Source organism: Myxine glutinosa, chromosome 7 (genome assembly GCF_964187855.1).
Source record: "Myxine glutinosa chromosome 7, kmMyxGlut1.1, whole genome shotgun sequence".
NCBI classification, from domain to species: Eukaryota; Metazoa; Chordata; class Myxini; order Myxiniformes; family Myxinidae; genus Myxine; species Myxine glutinosa.
This window is the reverse complement of record NC_136267.1, coordinates 56,934,561-56,954,706: the sequence shown is the minus strand read 5'-3', so window position 1 is coordinate 56,954,706 and position 20,146 is coordinate 56,934,561. Positions and strand designations below refer to the sequence as shown.

Genomic DNA, 20,146 nt, shown 5'->3' with positions numbered 1-20,146 from the left:
ACTCACAGAGGTGCTTCCACCAAGTATTAACTCAGGGGGTTGGACTGTTAACCAACCAAGATATTTCAGTTTTGTATTTTCAATTAATTTTCTGAAATTTGTAGAATTTGTTTTTTATTTTGAAGTTGTGTTTTACGATGTGTGCGATAAAGATGGAAAAGTCTGATTTAATGGATTTAATGCCAGGGTATATAAGAACAAAAGGTGAAAATTGTTTAAGGGGGTGTTGACTTTCTATAGGCACTGTACATGAGTTGTGCTTCTTTTTGAACACCCTGTACAAGACCCATTGTTTTACTTTGTGATTTCACGAATTAAAGGATTCATCTTTGGCCTTTGTACATTAGAATCCACCCCGTCTTTGCTTTCACAACTTTGATAAATCTTGCGTCACACAAGAAGCAATAAAAATGCACTTATTACACTTTAAAAATGAAAATAAAAACTAAAAATGCACTTCAAAAGATTTTAAAAGTTAAGTTAATCTACTTTTTGTGTGTCAATGAATGGCAGAAGAGTGTGACAAGGTTATATGCAGAGAGATACTTGGAGAAAGAATGGGTGAGGTGAAGAAAGAGAGTAAGGGGGGTGGGGGGAGTGGTGATGAAATGAACATGACGACTGGTGCTTTGGTGACGAGGTCGGCATACGAAAGTTCAAACAAAGGCTTCACACCACAATTTGTTGATGAAGTACTGGTATTTGGTAAAATTATCTCTATTTAAAACCTATCTCAGCTAAACACAGTTAAAGTATGCCTGAAATTTTGTTTTTACAGATCTGAAGTTTGGGTTGTACTTGGGGGGGGGGAGAGGGGTGGAGTGGGATGATCTCGAGCATGGGAACAGGCAAGGTTCGGCCAAGTAAGTGCCAAGCATTTCTGCAAGTTTTTTTTTTTGCATTATTTGGAAACGAAAATGTGAAAAGATGAATGAAGTGAATCGTGTGTCTGTTTGTGCAAATTAACATTGTCTTTCACACATGTGAAAGTAACTACATCATTCCCCTCGCAAGAGGAGATTGTATTGCATTTGGGTCCGTTTGTCTGTTTCTTTGTCTGTTTGTCCACACAGAATAAGTACACTTTTCTCTGCAACTGTTGGTCCGATTGACAAGAAATTTTCACCATAGGTGCACCTCCTCCTGGCGAATTTTTAATGAAAATTATGACATCATAGGTCACGTGGTACTGGCGCCATCTTGGGAAAACATTTGCACTGCTGTATATCCGAAAGCGCTGCGGAGAAAAAATTGAGACATGGGTCATTCTAAAGAACTCTCCATGGGAAATAAAATGTGTTAATTATGATGTGATAGGTGGTTCCATTATGACGCCATCATTCAACAAGTACAAAACTTCATCCGATCAAGATTAAATTTCTTGCACGTCATCTTGGGATAAATTGGTGGAGGGGGAAAAAATGACGTCATTGGTCACGTGGTTTGGCCGCCATATTTTTACCCTCGCCAGAGGAGAGGGTATTGCCTTTGGGTCAGTTTGTCTGTCTGTCTGTCCGCACAGAACGTGTATGGTTTTCTCTGTCACTGTTGGTCTGATTGCGAAGAAGTTTTCATCACATAAGTCCCTCCTCCTGTATATTTAAATCATAATTATGATGTCATAGGTCACATGGTACTGTCCCCATCTTGGAAAAACCGAAAAACTTTTCACCTTTATATCAACAAAACCGCGACATGGGGGAAAAAAATGAAATACGGCTCATTGTCAAGTACTCCTCATGGGGAACAACATATATTCATGATGATCTCATCGGTGTCTTCATTATGACATCATAATTCGACAAGTGGAGCGCTTGATCCGATCATTTTGAAATTTCTTGTGCATGATCTGCACAAAAATTGTGTGGGAGAATTAAATGAATGACATCATCGGTCATGTGTTTCGGCAGCCATATTGGATTGAACATAAATCCATGTCATCAACTGGAACGGCACTCAGTAGAGAGCATACTTCCGCCAGGTGAACAGTTTACGTTTTGTATCCTTGAGTAGACCAGAAAATCACAATACAGAATCACATTTAATCAAAATCATCCGTCCACAACTTTTTGAGATATTCTACTTTGTATAGTTTTAAGCCTGGTGTTGGCTTAGCGGTCCGGGTGCCGGCTTGAGATCCTAGGATCCTGGGTTCGAATCCCGGTCAATCGCTGAATTAACACCAGGGTGGTTGACTCAGCCTGTCATCCTTCCGAGGTCGGCAAATTGAGTACCAGTTCACTGGTAATTCCCTGTGTGTCGCAAAAAAAGGTGACTGAGAGAGTTGGCGGCAGGAAGGGCATCCGGCCATAAAACATTGCTTCAAAAAGGGGACCACGGTGCCCGAAAAAGGCCAACCCCTGCTCTGCAGGGAAAAATGGCCTCGAAAGGTGGTCTACTTTGTATATTTTTGGCCCTATCTCCCAATGGTGAAGAATCACTTAAAAATTATATGAGCCGGAGCCGCTTCCGGATCTTCACCAACATTGAATCGATTTTTCCTTGTCACACACACAACCTGTCCACCAAGTTTCGTCCAAATCCGTCCATAACTTTTTGAGATATTCTGCTATATGTTGGTTTTAGCCCTATCACTCAATGGTGAAGAATCACTTAAAAATTAAATAATTCTCATGTCTGAATCCATATTCAGATCTTCACCAAAATCGAATCGATTCTTCCTTGTCGCACAAAAAAAAACCACAAAGTTTCATACATATCCGTCCATAACTTTTTGAGATACCCTGCTATGTATTGTGTTTGGCCCTGTCTCCCAATGGTGAAGAATCACTTTAAAAATTTTAGTAGCCGGATCCGAATCCATATCTTCACCAAAATCTAATCATTTTGTCCTTGTCACATACACTACCTCTCTGCCAAATTTCATCTGATTCCGTCCACAACTTTTTGAGATATCTTGTTCACAAACAAATATACAAACAGGCAGACAGACAGCGGTTAAAACATAACCTCCATCCACCTTTGGTGGCGGAGGTAATAAACCACACAAGCACAGCAGCTAATAAACACCACACAAACTACAAACACTTCCTGACGAGGCCCTAAGATCTCTGATTGCTCTTTCTTGTTATAATATGCATTGTAGCAGAATAATAGCCCCGTGGGGGATGATGAACTGATTAGATTTTGGTGTCAAGAGGTCAAAGGTCAGTGGTGTCGAAGTCTGCACAGACCTCTGATTCTATTGAAACGTCCCTCATCTATGGAGTAGGTGAGTTGTCACTTGCATCCTGTTCAAATCTGTTCTTACTCTCCTCAAATTCAAGATAGCTTGGGAACATGGGTGTTGCTGAATAATACAAATCGTGATGCACAGCAGTATTATAATCTTTAAAAAACGTATATTGCTAAAAATAAGGTCAAGAGTGTAATTAGTGATAAATCTTTGAGTAATCTGCATTATGAATTATAGAAACTAGGACGTGCCCGTACGTGGGTGCCCGTACGTGCGTGCAAAAAAACATGCGTGCAAACAACAACAAAAAAAAACTTTGAAACCACGTGGCAGCAACGACCACAGAACCCCCCCCCCCCTCTATTTACATGAAATGGTTTGGTCCATTCGCAACGACCACAGAACCCCCCCCCCCCCCTCTATTTACATGAAATGGTTTGGTCCATTCGCAAAGCCAAAGCGAACGGCGAACGGCAAAATCGCCATAGCTCGGTAACTACTTGTCCGATTAATATGAAACCTTGAAAAGGCACATCCTCGGGTCCCCAGCAATATACCTGGCAAGTTTCAAGTATATCGGACCCGTGGTTGTCGAGAAACAGCGGTCACAGACACACAGACATACACACAGACATACAGAGATTACTGGAATTATAGATAGATTATGTGTTGCTATACTTAGAAATACTTAAAGGACTAAAGCTTGCATCGATAATCTGTGCAAAGAAGGAATACAATATTTCTTAAAACCATGAAGCTGTTTTTCCAGACATAGTGGAATGCCAGGACTCCTTTTTATGCTAATGTGCTTATCTTTTGTGGCTTATGTTGAAATGTAAAACAGATGCTTCACCGTTCTTATGGACGCTTACTTGCCTCAAATTCCTGACCCCTTATCTGGCCGATCATGATTCAGTCTGACTTCTTGAGACGCAGGAGACGTTTCTTTGTCTCAAGAAATACTATAAAAGATGAGATTCAACCGGATCGGGCAGAAGATTTGCTGAATACGTTGTGTTAAGTCCTGTTTGAGTATACCGGCATAGTACTGTTAAACTGTGTTGTAATCCTTATATATTCGAGTGAGTCTTTTCCATTGAATTAAATCTTTGACGTTGTTCTTGAGGTGTGGACATTCGATTTGTTTACATTCTCTGACATTGGTCATGTCAGGTAAAAATGTGATAACTTGAGAACAGCTGAAGGATAACTTGAGAACTTGAAGTATGTATAATGATGCAAGTCCATGAGCTGATGACATTTTTGCATGAAGAGGTTAAAGGTCATGTTCGGTAAAAAAATTCTGTTATCGTGATAATTTGTGAACCAGTGATTGGATTTTGCCCAAACTTGGTACAAGTATGTATTATGATGCAAAGATGGACTTATTATATGTTGGCATCAAAGGTGAGGAGTAAGGTGATTTTGTGATTTTTGTAAGGTCGGAGGTCATGTTAGGTAAAAATGTGATGCTTGAGAACAGCTGAAAAGATTTCAATCAAACTTGGTACAAGTATGTAGAATGATGTGGGTGGAGGCATATCGGTCGACTTCGTGACGTCGAAGAGTGTCGTTCTAGTTTTTTTGTTTTTTTTAAAGTGAGGTAAAAGCAGGGTTGAGTTAAAAGAGAAAGGTTGAAAGAGATTGTGAAGGAGCATGGTGAATACCTTCACAAACAAAGTGGGAATAGATCGGTGAAATCAGCAAGACAGAGGAGGAGGGGATGGAATAGACAAGGCAAGGGTGGTGTGTGGTGAGAAGGAATTTATTTTTTATTTTTTTGTTTCGATTTTGTTTGATTTTTAAAATTTATTTAAGACATTAAACAGAAGGTATAATTGAAGGTATTTTGAAGGAGAGGTAATTCGATTGTGGTGAAAATATAGGGACTGAAGGTAGCAGAGAGAGAGAGAGAGAGACAATAAAAACGATCATGGACACAACAAGGGAAAGTTTAGGCCTCAAATAACCCCGGAATGAAGTCACAGGAATACTCACAAACTCACAAATTGTAAAACAAAACCAAACAAGAAGCAAGCACACAGTAAACATGGAGACAGGAAAATAACAGGAAAAGTGCAACAAAAACGACCAGGAAAACTTCTCTTTGAGGAAATCGGCAGAGGCAAAAATTGACACGACCGAAGCGTGTGTGTGATGAAATGATTCAATTCCCTTCTCCTTCTGTCTTTTTGTCTCGCTTGGACTGTGAGGTCATATTCCACCCCTTCCTCCCCCATCACCTCAATATTCTTTGAATTAAATCTTTAAAAAGTAAGAAACGTGTTCGATCAATCTGCCATCTGTGCATGTACTGTCAATTTTGGTTTATCGGGGTGACCTTGAGGAATGGTAAACAGCACATTTATTGAAACGAATGAAGAATGCAGTAATTAGGAAACATTCGGTCATTCGTAGGGAGAAAGATTCCACCAATGAGGCATATCATGTTGGTGAGCCTCAGACGTGACAATATATCTCGACCCAATCATGTCTCTCATCTCTAATTAGCAGGGATAATCAATCGGCTCTCCCCGAATCGATTACCCCAGGCAGCTAAGATTTTCACAAGTGAACCCCCATGCTCAAGGGTATAAGAATGAGCATTGAAATGTCCATAAATTTGAGATATCCTGCTCACAGACAGACAGGGGTAAAAAGCTAACCTCCGTCTACCTTCGGTGACAAAGGTGGTAACAATTATTTGCCAATTGGCGCAGTCGTTGACCCTGTCCAACAATGGCCTGCCGTTTTCTCATGGTGATGCCCTTTTCTTTTAATCCCTACCCCACAGGTGCTTGTACCCTCCCCATTCACAGCAAAGAAGAGATGCCGGCGAATAATCACAACATTTAATCGGTATCGAGAGCGAAACTCAATAAAGCAGGCTCGAGTTCACACAATGGAGCAGGCTCGACATCGCACACTGGAGCAGGCTCGGTCTCGCAAAAAGGAGAAGACTCGCTCTCACAAAGAGGAGCAGGCTCGACCTCGCAAAGAGGAGCAGGCTCGACCTCGCACAACGAAGCAGACTCAACCTCACACATCACAGGTTCGTCCGCCAACTCACACACAAACACCAGGTCGCACATAACTTGGATCTGGACTGCCGGCTCGACCCTTGCGGTATCTAACTACACCTCCACGAGTGCCACCTCGTGCACCATCGAGGTTGATTCATATTAAGCGGGGGCTGCCTGCCAATCAGCCCCCGCTTAATCCCCTTGCTGCTGCCCTCTCGGCTCCTGTACTGTCTTGTGTCTTCTGGTGCATGGGCACATCAACACAACACGATGATGGTCCGGCTCATTTCCACTTTCTGTCCCCAATTCCTTCATGGTTTATGCAAATTTGGTGTCCAAAAGTCCCATCAAATAAGCGTCAGCTCACAAGTTGATTTGGAGTACTCATCGAATTGGCTAATTTCCCATTATTATTTCCTTTATTCATAGATAAGTCAATTTGGAGTATAAGACAAAGCTAGTCAACTGCGGTAGTTAGCAAAACTGTCAGTCAGAACAATTGAGGTGTTAATTTGTCCTGTGACTGATTCACTGTGACAAGGCATCGCTGCCTACAGTAAGTATTTCCAGGGTCATGAGAAATAATGAGCTGTTTTATCCATATTATTTTAATTACTTTGTGGGACGATATTTTGGATAAGGTTGGAATGTAAATGGTTTCTCAACATTTTTGTTGTCATATCGAGGTGCAGAATTTAAAGCAACCTGCAGAATTATTATCAGCACTGGGTCATAGCACATTACATTTGGTCAGTCCCAAACACATTTCTCGCCGACACAGTATTTCCTGTGTGCAGACATATTCCCAACATTTTCCTCAGCGAACCTAACAACCTCCAACTTAAAAGCTGCCGTGTACGTCTTGCACGACTTTACGGGATGACGTAGTCACGATGGTTACATATATGATTAGCATTGAAATGAATGGAACAAATGTAATTGGTGAGTGCATAACTCACGTTATACTCGAAGATTGGATAACGTTCACATGCGCAAATTGAAGCTTAATTGCTCATCCATTTGGCACACTTGTGGCCAACAATTTTTGTAGTTGGGTTTTAAATGAACATTTTTTTTTGTATACTACATCGTGGCCAAAAATATTTGCACCCTTGCACTTTTTTCAAATAATGCATCATTTCTTCCAGAAAATTGTTGGAATATAAAAAAATATTTTGGTGTCCACATCTGTATTTCTTTGGTTTGCAGTGGAACAAATCAAAAAAAGCTGAAAAAATTACTACATTTTAACTTAATCCACACTGAAATCCTAAAATGGCCTGGACAATATTATTGGCACCTTTTAGGAGTTGTTAGAAATAATAAGATTTCAAGGAGGTGATTTTCCTTTCCTTTGGACTTGGTGAGTTGCACATGCCTGCAATATAAAATCACTCATTCAACCAGTTTGAATGGAGAAAAGGAGTCATTCTGCTGTTTTATGTCACTGTGTTTACCGCAATGAGCATGGAGAAAAGAAAGAAAACCAGAGAATTGTCTGAAGAGGTCAGACACAAGATTGTAGCCAAGCATAGACAATTTCCAGGCCACAAGTCCATCTCCAGAGACCTTGATGTTCCTGTGTCCAACATACGCAATGTTATCAAGAAGTTTAAGGCCCATGACACTGCAGCCAACCTCCCTGGACGTGGCCACAAGAGAAAACTTGATTGAAGATTGCAACGAAGGATTGTTCGAATTGTGGAGAACACTTCGATCGACCCAAACAGATTCAAGCTGACCTTCAGACACAAGGTATGCCAGTTTCAACTCGCACCATCTGTCAATTTGATGAAAGGGGGTTATATGGTCGGAGACATAAGCCAGAGAGAGACACTGGTGAGCGAGAGACAAAAGAAAGCCCGAATGGAATTTCCAAAACACACCTGAACATGCCAAAATCCTTCTGGGAGAATATCCTGTGGAAAGATGAGACGAAATTAGATATTTTTAGTGAAGCATATCATCTCGATGTTTTCAAAAAAAAAAATGAAGCCTTCAAAGAAAGCACCTTCCCTACAGTCAAACATGGAGGAGGTTCAGTGATGTTTTGGGGTTTCTGTGCTGCCTCTGGCACTTGGTGCCTTGTGGAGAGGTGGAGGAAACTCATTCATGGCTGTAGGAAGCGCTTGACTGCAATTATTTTGTCCAAAGGCTGTGCTACCAAATATGAAGTATCAGGTGTCAATAATTTTGTCAATGCCATTTATTTTTATTTTCTGATTTAAAAGGACATATTAAGTTCTGAATCAAAAACAAAGTTTCTGTAATATCAACCGTGAAATAAAGAATTTGGAGACCAAATACTTTCGTCAATTTCAACTTATTTTTGGAGAAAATTGTGAGTTATTCGAAAAAAGTGCACGGGTGTCAATATTTTTGGCCACGACTGCAAGTCGAGGCTCGTGTAAGAGATCACTTATATAACATATCAAGGGAGTGGGTGCAAGAAGGGGAGAGAGAGAGGGTGTCGTGTTAAAACCAAGTCCTTGTTTGATTGAATAGTTTATTGGGACGTGCACGGAGAGATAGGAACCAACAAGTCTGCATTCCAGCTCTCTGAAAATGCATTGTTCTCACCGCTTGTACACAGAATAATGCACAGGCGTTTATATCGCCTTGAGGGTCAGCACATCCCTTATCTGGATGCGACCATTTAACAGGCGAATGGAAAATCAGACATTTGCCAAGCCAGCACACAAAGTCACCCACATAGGTTAAGGAATAGGGAAACATGTTCCGTACACGTGGCAAGCATTAACACAGAAAGTCCAAACTGTTTTCAGGTAAATTAACATTCCCCATTGCAGCAAAACATTCCGAAGCAAAGATAAAGGTTCATGGTTTTCAAACACATTTAATCAACAAGAAAAAGAGCGACTAGAGATTGCACACGACGTCACGGTCACGAATTTTAGAGGCTCCACATGGTCTCCACTTTTTCAAAGATAAGTCTGTTCACAATTGTATTTTGTCGTAACTGTATTTTATCTTTCGGCGTGTGAACTTATTGTGTGTTCCTTGGATGTTTCTCGGTGTTTATCTTTCATAAATTAATCGTTTGTTTGCCGCGTGGCATGTGAGGCCTTGCAGCCACAGGCTTCCCCCGTCGAAGTTTGTTTCTTCCTTTGCTGGTTTTGCTAGGTTTTTTGATTTTCCCTTCTCCCCCAAACTTCACCGAACATCTACTATTTGTCTAACGTTGTAGCCCCCACACCCCCACCCCCCCCCCCCCCCACCTCCCAAAAAAACAAACAAAAAAAATTATATTTCCCTTTCTCCTCGTGTGCTTTTGTCCCATCGTGTGCTTTTGCCTCTGCCCACATGCGCTGTCTCGCCCCGCCCCCATTTTCCCCTTACCTTCCACCTTTTGCCCTGTTCAAGTGACTCGTGGTCATCCCTCTTGGCTCCCTCTCCCCATTGGTATTTTTGTGAAGATAAGATTGTTCTTCACGGTTCTGTTTAAATATGTTTAAACTTTCCCCTGGAATGTTTTATTCAGTCGTATGTTACAACATGCTGTTTTTTTTTCCTATTTAAAAGGCTCCTTTCAATTTCCTCTTCAACTCATTCCATTTCAAAAAAATATTCAATCTCATGATTCCAAATCACTCCATGCTCTAAATTCTCATTCATTCCACCCCTCCTCCATCGTTCTTAAACGGATCGCTAACTTGAAAATCACAACAAACCCAATTTGTTATAAATGTTCATCTTATATCTCTGACACACTCTCCCTACCTCCCGCTCTCACCCCTCATCTTACCCACCCCTCCCCTGTCCTGCACCCGATGCTCCCCCTCTCTCCTCATGAACGGTATGGACCTCAAACATCCGGGGCCTTCGCTCAAACCTGATTGATCTCTCCATTCAGGTTGCTTCTGACAATCCAGACTTGATCTGCTTAACAGAAACTTTCCTCCTTCAAGATGTCTCTGATTCCTTAATATCTCTTCCTGGTTACTCCCTCCTCCGGTACGATAGACCTGAGCCTCGACCTGGTGGTGGGGTGGCTATCTTTATCAAAAACTCTCTTCCTCACTCTCCCTGCACTGCCCTCTCTCCACCCCACCCCCAGGAGTACCTCTGGCTACGGCTTCCTCTCCGCTCCCACCTTTTGTTCATATGTGTTCTGTACCGTCCTCCAAACAGTGATGACTCCATTTACATTTCGCTGTCGGACAACATGGACCAACTTCTATCAACTCATCCAAACTCTCTCTTCCTCATATGTGGCGACTTCAACTGTCATCATGCCAGCTGGCTGGGTGTGGGTTCATCTCTCACCAGCCATGGCACCTCAGCAAAGGACTTCTGCGACTCATTGGGACTGACACAATCTGTCAATTTCTCGACCCGGATCTCAGTCAATGGAGTTGTAATGGAAATCAATCAGTTCCACGACATTGTCCTGTAGGTAGGTTTAATGACAATCTGATCTCTGGCAACATCCTGTAAAATACAATCATGCAATATATATATCAGGATCATGGAATCATATAGAAAGGATCAATAATCTATCTATAATTCCAGCAATCTCTGTGTGTCTGTGTGTCTGTGTGTCTGTGTGTCTGTGTGTCTGTGTGTCTGTGTGTCTGTGACCGCTGTTTCTCGACAACCACGGGTCCGATATACTTGAAACTTGCCAGGTATATTGCTGGGGACCCGAGGATGTGCCTTTTCAAGGTTTCATATTAATCGGACAATTACTTACCGAGCTATGTCCAAAAAACGCTGCAACCAATCAGAGAGCAGCGAGCTATCACGTGTGCCGAACGTGGCGATCAGACTCTGCCTCGGACGGCACATTTGACAGCGTATTCATTTATTTCACGTTGGAAAACTATGTTGCCGTTAAACTATGTTTTAAAACGAATTCAAACTGCGATTAAATTAAAACGATTCATCCTAACTGCGATTTGCGAACTTCCGGACAGTGACGACTTATCTTCCGGCAGCCAATCACAGAACGCTCTGTTGCGTAGGCGTGGCCGATGTGAGACGAGCGGAGCTGAGCGCGTTACGAGCTGACCGCCATTACGGTACGTAATTCGATTTCTTATGCGCATTATTTGACAGCGTATTCATTTATTTCACGTTGGAAAACTATGTTGCCGTTAAACTATGTTTTAAAACGAATTCAAACTGCGATTAAATTAAAACGATTCATCCTAACTGCGATTTGCGAACTTCCGGACAGTGACGACTTATCTTCCGGCAGCCAATCACAGAACGCTCTGTTGCGTAGGCGTGGCCGATGTGAGACGAGCGGAGCTGAGCGCGTTACGAGCTGACCGCCATTACGGTACGTAATTCGATTTCTTATGCGCATTATTTCTCCCAATTCAGTCAGAGCGAAGGGCGGAAGCGAAGAGCGTTGTTTTTTTTGTTTACGGGCGTACGGGCGGGGTAGAGCGTACGGGTAGCGTTTTTTTTTTTTTTTGGCCACGGAACGGGCACCCACGTACGGGCAATGCCCTAGTATCAATCAATGCAAGCAAGCCTAGATTATCTTCATATACGCACCATCCGAGTCTTCATGTCATAGATTAAATGCCGCAGGAGTGTCCCGGAGCAGCAGTCGTCCGAGTTCTTATAGACGCCTCTCAGTGGTTCGAGCGAGCATCACACCTGGGTTCAACTTAGATACATTTTCATTACATTCTCCCCGCCGTTAGAACTACACCTCCACGAGGCAGGAATCAAGCACGCGTCAGCATTAGTAGAGTAGCGATATCAGTTCATGTCAGTTGGTCCATCCGTAGCGGTTAGGGCGGCGAATTTCCATGCCAGCACGGGTCCGGAAACTACCGGGTACTACATCCCCAAGCCCGGAGTCTCCTGCATCAGAGTAGCCGCTTGAGGCAGGCGTCAGAGGGGGCACCACAGTGCCTTCAGGCAGGGGTGTATTTGGCGACGGGAGGGACGACAGATGCTCCATAGGCGGAGCCCCGGGAGAGTCTATAGACTCGTAAATCGGTTCGTCGATGTCCCCGTAAGGGCCAGGTGGCGTACGGAGACAGTGGACTCGCATCCATCAGCCATCATCACGCGAGCATGCTCGGGATTAGGCTGGAGTACCTGCACCTTATCCACTAGGGGATCATACTTGCTCGTGCGAACTGCACGTTTGAGGTAGGCCGGCCCCGGCTCAGCGAGCCAACTCGGTAAAGATCGGATACTACCCGAGCTCCTTGGGTGATGAAACATCCGTTCGTGAGGAGTGTGGTTGGTGGCCGTACATAGTAAAGCCCTGATTGAGTTCAGCGCCGCAGGTAACGACCAAGCCCATTTATCTAGGCCCCGGCCGAGGGACCTAAGGCTTAGCATGACGGCCCTCCATATAATCCCATTAAAGCGTTCGACCTGCCCATTCGCCTGTGGTCTATACGGGGTGGTATAGCTAGAAGCGACATTATGCTGAAGTAAGAAGCTCCTCACTTCCTTGGACAGGAACACCGCACGTATGCACGTAGGCCGGATTCCCAAACATAGAAAACAAGTTCTGCAGACACCGTATAACCGTGGCGGCTGTCATATCTGCGCACGTGAAAGCGAACGGGAATCGCGAGTATTCATCAACGATAGTGAGCATATAACGAGAGTTACCCAACACCGGCAGCGGCCCTTTGAAGTCCACCGCCAATCTCTCCCACGGCCTAGTAGCTCTGACCAGCGTCCCCATGGGAGGGTTGTAAAAACGCGGTTTGAGTTCAGCACATACAGTACAGTCGCGACAGACCTGGCGAATGTCCTCAACCGAGTATGGCAGATTACGACAACGCACAAAATGAGCGAAACGCGTCACCCCAGGATGACACAGAGTGTCGTGCAAAGCGCGCAGACCCTCCAAAGATATGAGGCCCGCACACGTTGCCGGCCACGATAAGGCGTCGGCAACCAGGTTATCCCTCCCCGGGCGATATTTGATGGTGTAGCAGAAGTCGGCGAGTTCGATACGCCAGCGAGTGATTTTCTCATTCTTAATGCGTTGAGCATGCAGGGTGTCATACATAATCGCAACGCTCTGTTGGTCCGTGATGATTTGGAAGCATCGTCCGAGCAAGTAGGGACGCCGAATCGACTCGACGATCGCGTACACTTCCTTTTCGACAGACGAATGTCTCCGCTTTGCGGAGGTGCGAGTCCGCGAAAAGAAAGCCATAGGTCACCCCCCCCCCCCCCCCCTCCCCGGGAGAGAGTCGCTGCTATCGCATGATCCGAGGCATCACTTTCCAAAACGAAAGATTTGTTGTCTTCAATCGTTGCCACAGCGGCCCCAGCGATGTCGGACTTAAGGCCATGAAAAGCAGCCTTGGCGTCAGGGCTCAATGGGAACGCTTCGCAGGCCACAAGTGGGCGGAGTTTCGTGGAGAAATTTTGCACCCACTTAGAATAATGGGCAAACAGCCCGGGAGCACGCTTCAGCGAAGCTCGATCGCAGTCGGGGCCATATCGAGCAAGGGTCGCAGACGCTCCTTATCCGGAGCAACAGAGCCGTGGGTCACGGTGTACCCCAGAAGATCTATCGTGCGCACGGAGTAACGACACTTAGCCTCATTCATGGTTAGGCGATACCTCTGCGCGACCTCGAGGAAGCGCTTCAGATTTGCATCATGATGCTCCTGGTCATGCCCGCAAACCGTAAGATTGTCCAGATATACAAAGATGTCGGTCAAGTTCTCCTTAGCGATGAGGTCGTCCATAGCCCTCTGAAAACATGCGACCCCGTTCGTGACCCCAAAAGGTAGCCGGGTGAACAGGTATAAACTTTGACCCGATTCAAACGCGGTATAGATGCGGTCGGCCTCGGAGATGGGGATTTGATGATACGCACTACGCAGATCGAGAGTGCAATAGACCGAGTACTGGGCCACCTGTCGTAACAGGGAGTCCATCCCCGGTAGGGGGTAGGCGTCCAGCTGTGTAAATCGATTAATCATCTGCGAATAGTCGATTACCATGCGTTTGCGATGCGCTTCACTTCGTACCACTGTTACGTGGTCCCCTCGGTGACTACCTGGTCTCGGTGACCCCCGGACCGTGAGAGGAACTTCGCCAGAAAGTGGTATTATATATATATGCGCTTTCGCAACGCAATCCCTATGAATTCAACCCAAGAGAAAACTGATTTTCAATGATATATTTCAATGGTAATGATACCATACAATTTCAATGATACAATCAAGGATATATTCCCCGAGCAATCCACCATCCACAATTCACACTCAACAATCAATCCCCTAGATGATTAAGATGGCCATCTTACATACGTGTGTCCCCTTTTGTACTCACGACCCCCTTTGGTGTCTGTCCCTCACAATGTCTCTGGGCCCCTCCTGACCAAGATGATGGTCGGCTTCGCCGCACTCGGGTGGTTGAACGAACCCCGGGTGGACGTTTTTCCACCGGGCATGTATCGTACCGGGAACCACGGCTGCAGCCCCCTCCTGGCCACGCGAAGCGGGTACTGTAAAGCAGGCAAAAGCCACACGCCGCTTGCAACGCGTGTTAGGCCCCAACGTGCGACCCGTACGCGTCTTTGTAGACGGTGCCGCGAACGGTGCCAGACGCTGGGTCGGTGCACGGCCCCACGGCAGCTTGACGTGTCCACCGGGTAGGTACCCGTCCCGGTAACTCCTCTCGCCAGACGGGCTTGGGAACGCCGCTTTTCCACACGGCTCAATATCGATCCCCACCTCTCTTCGGAGCGGGGCGAGGAAGAAGAATCCTCGTCGCTTCTCTCGACCTCGTGTCTTCTTCCGTTTCCGGTCTCTTTTTCCAGAAGGGCTCCTGACCCTCCAACCACAACAACCCCTAATCGACTACACATTGATAAGCAAAGACCTGAATAGTAATTCACATACCTTCCCATAAATATGTAACACTCCCCCCCTTCAAGAAAGAAAGTTTGAACCAAGCGAAAACTTTCGTTGCCGGCCAACTTGGATAAACAAACCAGATAACTCAACCTCCAAATCATCAGTTCCCCTGGGCAACAATTATCACAACTCAAAAATAAAGCAACAAAATTTCACAAAACCCCCAGAGATTTTCAAAGGTAATTCACTCTGGACAAAGCCCCAGCAACGACATTGTCCCTGCCCTTTACATGTTCAATTTCCCGTTGGACTCCTGCCAAGCCAAACTCCATCTCATGACCCTCTGACTTTGACTGTCAGTTTCTTGTGAATGAAGGTTAAGGGGTTGATCAAAGATCCAAAGTTAAGCAACTCGATAGCACTTTTTCCGGGAGGCCAAGCCGAGTATTCACTACATGGATGCCTTTAGGAACGTGGAGTTCACGGTTAGTCCGTGCAGGAAAGTTCTCTACATGGACGCCTTGAGGAACGTGGAGTTCACGGTTAGTCCGTGCATGAAAGTTCACTACATGGACGCCTTTAGGAACGTGGCGTTCACGGTTAATCCGTGTAGGAATCTTGGCTCGGCGGCTCCGCCGCATTCAGTGCTTCAACTTTTCAGAACTTCCCTAATATTTATGGTGGGACCGCTTGTCACTGTAGTCCCATGAATAGCGGTCTCCTTCTCGGCCACTACTTTGACAATCCTTCCTTCGGGAGCTGCCGTAACTCAGGGAGCCTCCATAATAATATTGATTGCGGCCACCACCAAAACTACCGCCCAGTTGTACTCTCCTGTAGACCTCTCGACCCCTACGAAATGCCTTCCCTACTGTTATGGTCCGACCCTCCAAATCCTTGCCATTCCAATTCTTCTCTGCCTCTCTGGCGTCTTTTGTGCTTGCAAACGTGACAAAGCCGAACCCTCTTGACTGTTGCGTTTCCCTGTCTCTTACCAACCGCACTTCCACCAGCGGCCCATATCTGTTGAAGACAGAGGTCAGAACTTCTTCGTCTGTTTTGAAGTTCAGTCCCCCTACAAATAACTTGGTACTTTTGTCACCATCCCGAGCTGGTGTGGTGTTATTTTCCCTGCTGGGCTCTTTACCAACCCTCAGGTTACCATAAACTTGACCCCCGGCCAAATCATTCACGATAACCACAGATACACCCTCTACAGGAAGTGTGGCTTGTAAACCGACGGTGACCGGTCCTGACACCAAATCGGACTCCAAATGGATGACATGAAGTGGAGCACTAACACCGCCCCCGATCCCCTGTAAACGAACACTATCCCCCGTTGCCGTCTCCTCGGACCATGGCAAAATGCCTTCAAGCATTAAAGATTGATGTGCTCCTGTGTCCCTCAATATCCTAACCGGTCTCCGGTTAGTCGAGGCTCCATCCAGTGACACAAACCCCTCTGAAATAAATGGTTGGTAACCCTTTTGATGGCGATTTCTCACAATGGCCATTGCATTTGGAGTCGTACTAGTCGAACTCCGCTCCTGATTTTCCTTTTTCAGGGCATAACATTGGGACATCACATGTCCAGGTTTCTTGCAAAAAGCGCAAGTAGGCCCGGAGGAAAAACTCGTGGTCTGCCTCGGGCCCCCCGGAAAATAAGTTTGTCTTGGGCCCGTAGCCCTCTGATTTCTAACAGCTGGGGTATCATAGTTGTCCCCATAATCATCTCGAGGCCGCCGCCATGTAAGGTCGTTCTCCGCACCGGGTGTTCCATCACTCCCCTGCTGAAGTCTAGGCGAGGAGTTAGGTTTGTGGACCCCTATTCGGTGGGTTAAGGCATAATCATCTGCCATGGTGGCTGCGTCCCACAACTTTGGTACTTTCTTTTCCTGCAGGTACACTTTGATGTCCTCGTGGACACACTGCTGAAATTCCTCCACCAGGATCAAGTCACGCAATGTTTCGAAGTCTTTCCCGACTCCTTTTGACTCACACCACCGATCAAACATGTTTTCTTTCACTCTGGCAAACTCCACATGGGTCTCACTCTCCCTCTTCCTGGCATTCCTGAATTTTTGCCTGTAAGCTTCCGGAACCAACTCATAGGCTTTGAGGATGTGCTTCTTCAGTACCTCATAATCTGCACATTGGTCCATTGGTAGCGCCGAATAAATCTCTTGAGCTTTTCCCACCAGCACACTTTGCACTAGTATGGTCCAGGCCTCCTCCGGCCAGTTTAATTGTCGAGCCACTTTCTCAAAGTGTGGAAAAAATTTCGCGACTGCCTTTTCACTGAACGGTGGAACCAGCCTCACATGTCTGCCCACATCCCAGGTTTTCTGGTTAGGTGTCGACCCCGTCAGCAAGGGTGGTGCCTCTCCCCGTTCTCTCATTAAATCCAGCTCCTTGAATTTAATCTCTTGCTGAAGCGCCAGATCACGTTCCTTCAACTCCCTTTCGGCTTTTCTCTCCTCTGCTTCGAGTTCCCTGGCAGCTCTCCTCTCCTCTGCTTTTCTCCCTTCTAACCTTTCCTGGAGTTCTCGTTCCACTCTCCTTTCCTCTGCTTGTTTCTCTTCTCTCCTCTCTTCTGCTTTCCTTTCTTCTTCTGCTCTTTCCTTTTCTGCTTTCCTTTCTTCTTCTGCTCTTTCCTTTTCTGCTTTCCTTTCTTCTTCTTTTAACCTTTCCTGGAGTTCTTGTTCCACTCTCCTTTCCTCTGCTTGTTTCTCTTCTCTCCTCGCTTCTGCTTTCCTTTCCTCTTCTGCTCTTTCCTTTTCTGCTTTCCTTTCCTCTTCTGCTCTTTCCTTTTCTGCTTTCCTTTCTTCTTCTTTGATCCGTTCCTGGCTCCGTAATTGCCACTCCAGTTTCCGGAGCTCAACATCTTCTGGTTCTTCGGGTAGCCACTCCCAGGCTAACTCGTCCCATGTTCCTAATCCCACCATAGATTGTATCACCGTGGCCTGCAACTCTGCCTTCCTAAATTAGTTCGGACCTCCAAGTTAAAATGTTTGGCCAATTTCAAGAGGTCCGACTTTAGTAACGCTCGGAACTGTGCCTCACTCGGGGTTACCGCAAAGTTCTGTGCCACAAACGCCATGGTGCCTATCGTTAACACCTGTTAACCTTCACCCAATACTTTACCCCCAATTTCCCCAAAAATTTACCAATTAATACTTAATTAATAAATTTTAATTAATAAAAATATTATTTTATTATTTTATACAATTTTAGATCCCGGATGTAGACCCAATTGCGAATCCGCAAATCGTAATTTGGACGAGCCCCCAATTCTGTTACATGGTCCCCTCGGTGACTACCTGGTCTCGGTGACCCCCGGACCGTGAGAGGAACTTCGCCAGAAAGTGGTATTATATATATGCGCTTTCGCAACGCAATCCCTATGAATTCCACCCAAGAGAAAACTGATTTTCAATGATATATTTCAATGGTAATGATACCATACAATTTCAATGATACAATCAAGGATATATTCCCCGAGCAATCCACCATCCACAATTCACACTCAACAATCAATCCCCTAGATGATTAAGATGGCCATCTTACATACGTGTGTCCCCTTTTGTACTCACGACCCCCTTTGGTCTCTGTCCCTCACAATGTCTCTGGGCCCCTCCTGACCAAGATGATGGTCGGCTTCGCCGCACTCGGGTGGTTGAACGAACCCCGGGTGGACGTTTTTCCACCGGGCATGTATCGTACCGGGAACCACGGCTGCAGCCCCCTCCTGGCCACGCGAAGCGTGTACTGTAAAGCAGGCAAAAGCCACACGCCGCTTGCAACGCGTGTTAGGCCCCAACGTGCGACCCGTACGCGTCTTTGTAGACGGTGCCGCGAACGGTGCCAGACGCTGGGTCGGTGCACGGCCCCACGGCAGCTTGACGTGTCCACCGGGTAGGTACCCGTCCCGGTAACTCCTCTCGCCAGACGGGCTTGGGAACGCCGCTTTTCCACACGGCTCAATATCGATCCCCACCTCTCTTCGGAGCGGGGCGAGGAAGAAGAATCCTCGTCGCTTCTCTCGACCTCGTGTCTTTTCTTCTTCCGTTTCCGGTCTCTTTTTCCAGAAGGGCTCCTGACCCTCCAACCACAACAACCCCTAATCGACTACACATTGATAAGCAAAGACCTGAATAGTAATTCACATACCTTCCCATAAATATGTAACACCACCAAGACCTGGGCTCGCCACGGCAACCGACTAGGTTCTATGATACCTTCCTTTAAGAGCTGGGCCGTTTCTTCCGCAATGAATTGCGCGTCAGCTCGTGAGTAGCGTCGCGATTTTACCGCTACAGGTGTGCAGCCCATGGTCATATTGGGGAACAGCGACAGCGGCTCAATTTCCATCCCTGCAAGAGCGCACACAGCAAGCGTGTCAGTAGCACCAAATTCCATTTCCAACCATCCATGTCGCTAAAGAAAATCATGTCCTAGCAAAACATCTGCACATAATGCTGGTAAGACCATGAGATGCACATCTGAGAATATTCGTCCCTTTATCACAAGCTTCAGTCGACATTCCCCTTTTGTGCTGAGCCTAAGCCCTTGAGAGGCCATAAAGATCCGACGTCTCGTCCCAAGAATCGGCCATCCATGTTTTTGCACCAGTCGATAATCGACATAACTATCAATAGACCCAGTATTGATTAAAGTCCTAGCAAAAATTCCCTCGATCATAAGTGGGATGATAGCCTGAGCCAGGCCAGGTGGTCCTGCAGGTATTGAGCCATCCGGGCGAGACGATCGCGCCTCGCGTGTGGATCCAACGCCAGCTAAAGTTTTCCATGCCGCAGTAGCTTGGAGTTCAGAAGTGCAGCCTCCGGATGGCGCTCGTGTCACACGCGAAGTTTCAAAGCCAGCTGGAGTTTTCCGTGCCGAAGCAGGAGCTTGTAGTTCGTACGAGCAGCCTTCGGATGGCGCTCGTGTCACGTGCGGAGTCTCAAAGCCAACATGAGACGTTCGGATACTGGCCAAGGACGGTCGCTCCGCGTTCGGTCGTGTTTGCGCCATTTGTTTTGTCGATGCGATGAATCTCACCAAGGTCGAGCGCGCAGCCAGGGGCCCACGAAGAGGTGTGACTC

At 46.0% G+C, this 20,146-nt stretch overlaps 1 protein-coding gene across 7 annotated transcripts in view; it reads left to right on the top strand.

Annotated features, from left to right (window-relative positions):
* LOC137431270 (uncharacterized) overlaps positions 1 to 20,146 on the top strand; it is a 917,646-nt gene that overhangs the window by 526,205 nt on the left and 371,295 nt on the right. For 5 of the 7 annotated variants that reach the window (XM_078781779.1, XM_078781782.1, XM_078781784.1 and 2 more), the window contains exons 2-3: positions 779 to 863; positions 5,991 to 6,248. In XM_078781779.1, coding sequence (XP_078637905.1) covers positions 6,099 to 6,248 — 150 coding nt within the window. In that variant the 5' untranslated portion in view covers positions 779 to 863; positions 5,991 to 6,098. The remainder of the gene's footprint in view (positions 1 to 778; positions 864 to 5,990; positions 6,249 to 20,146) is intronic. The other 2 variants (XM_078781781.1, XM_078781780.1) reach the window with 1 other exon arrangement.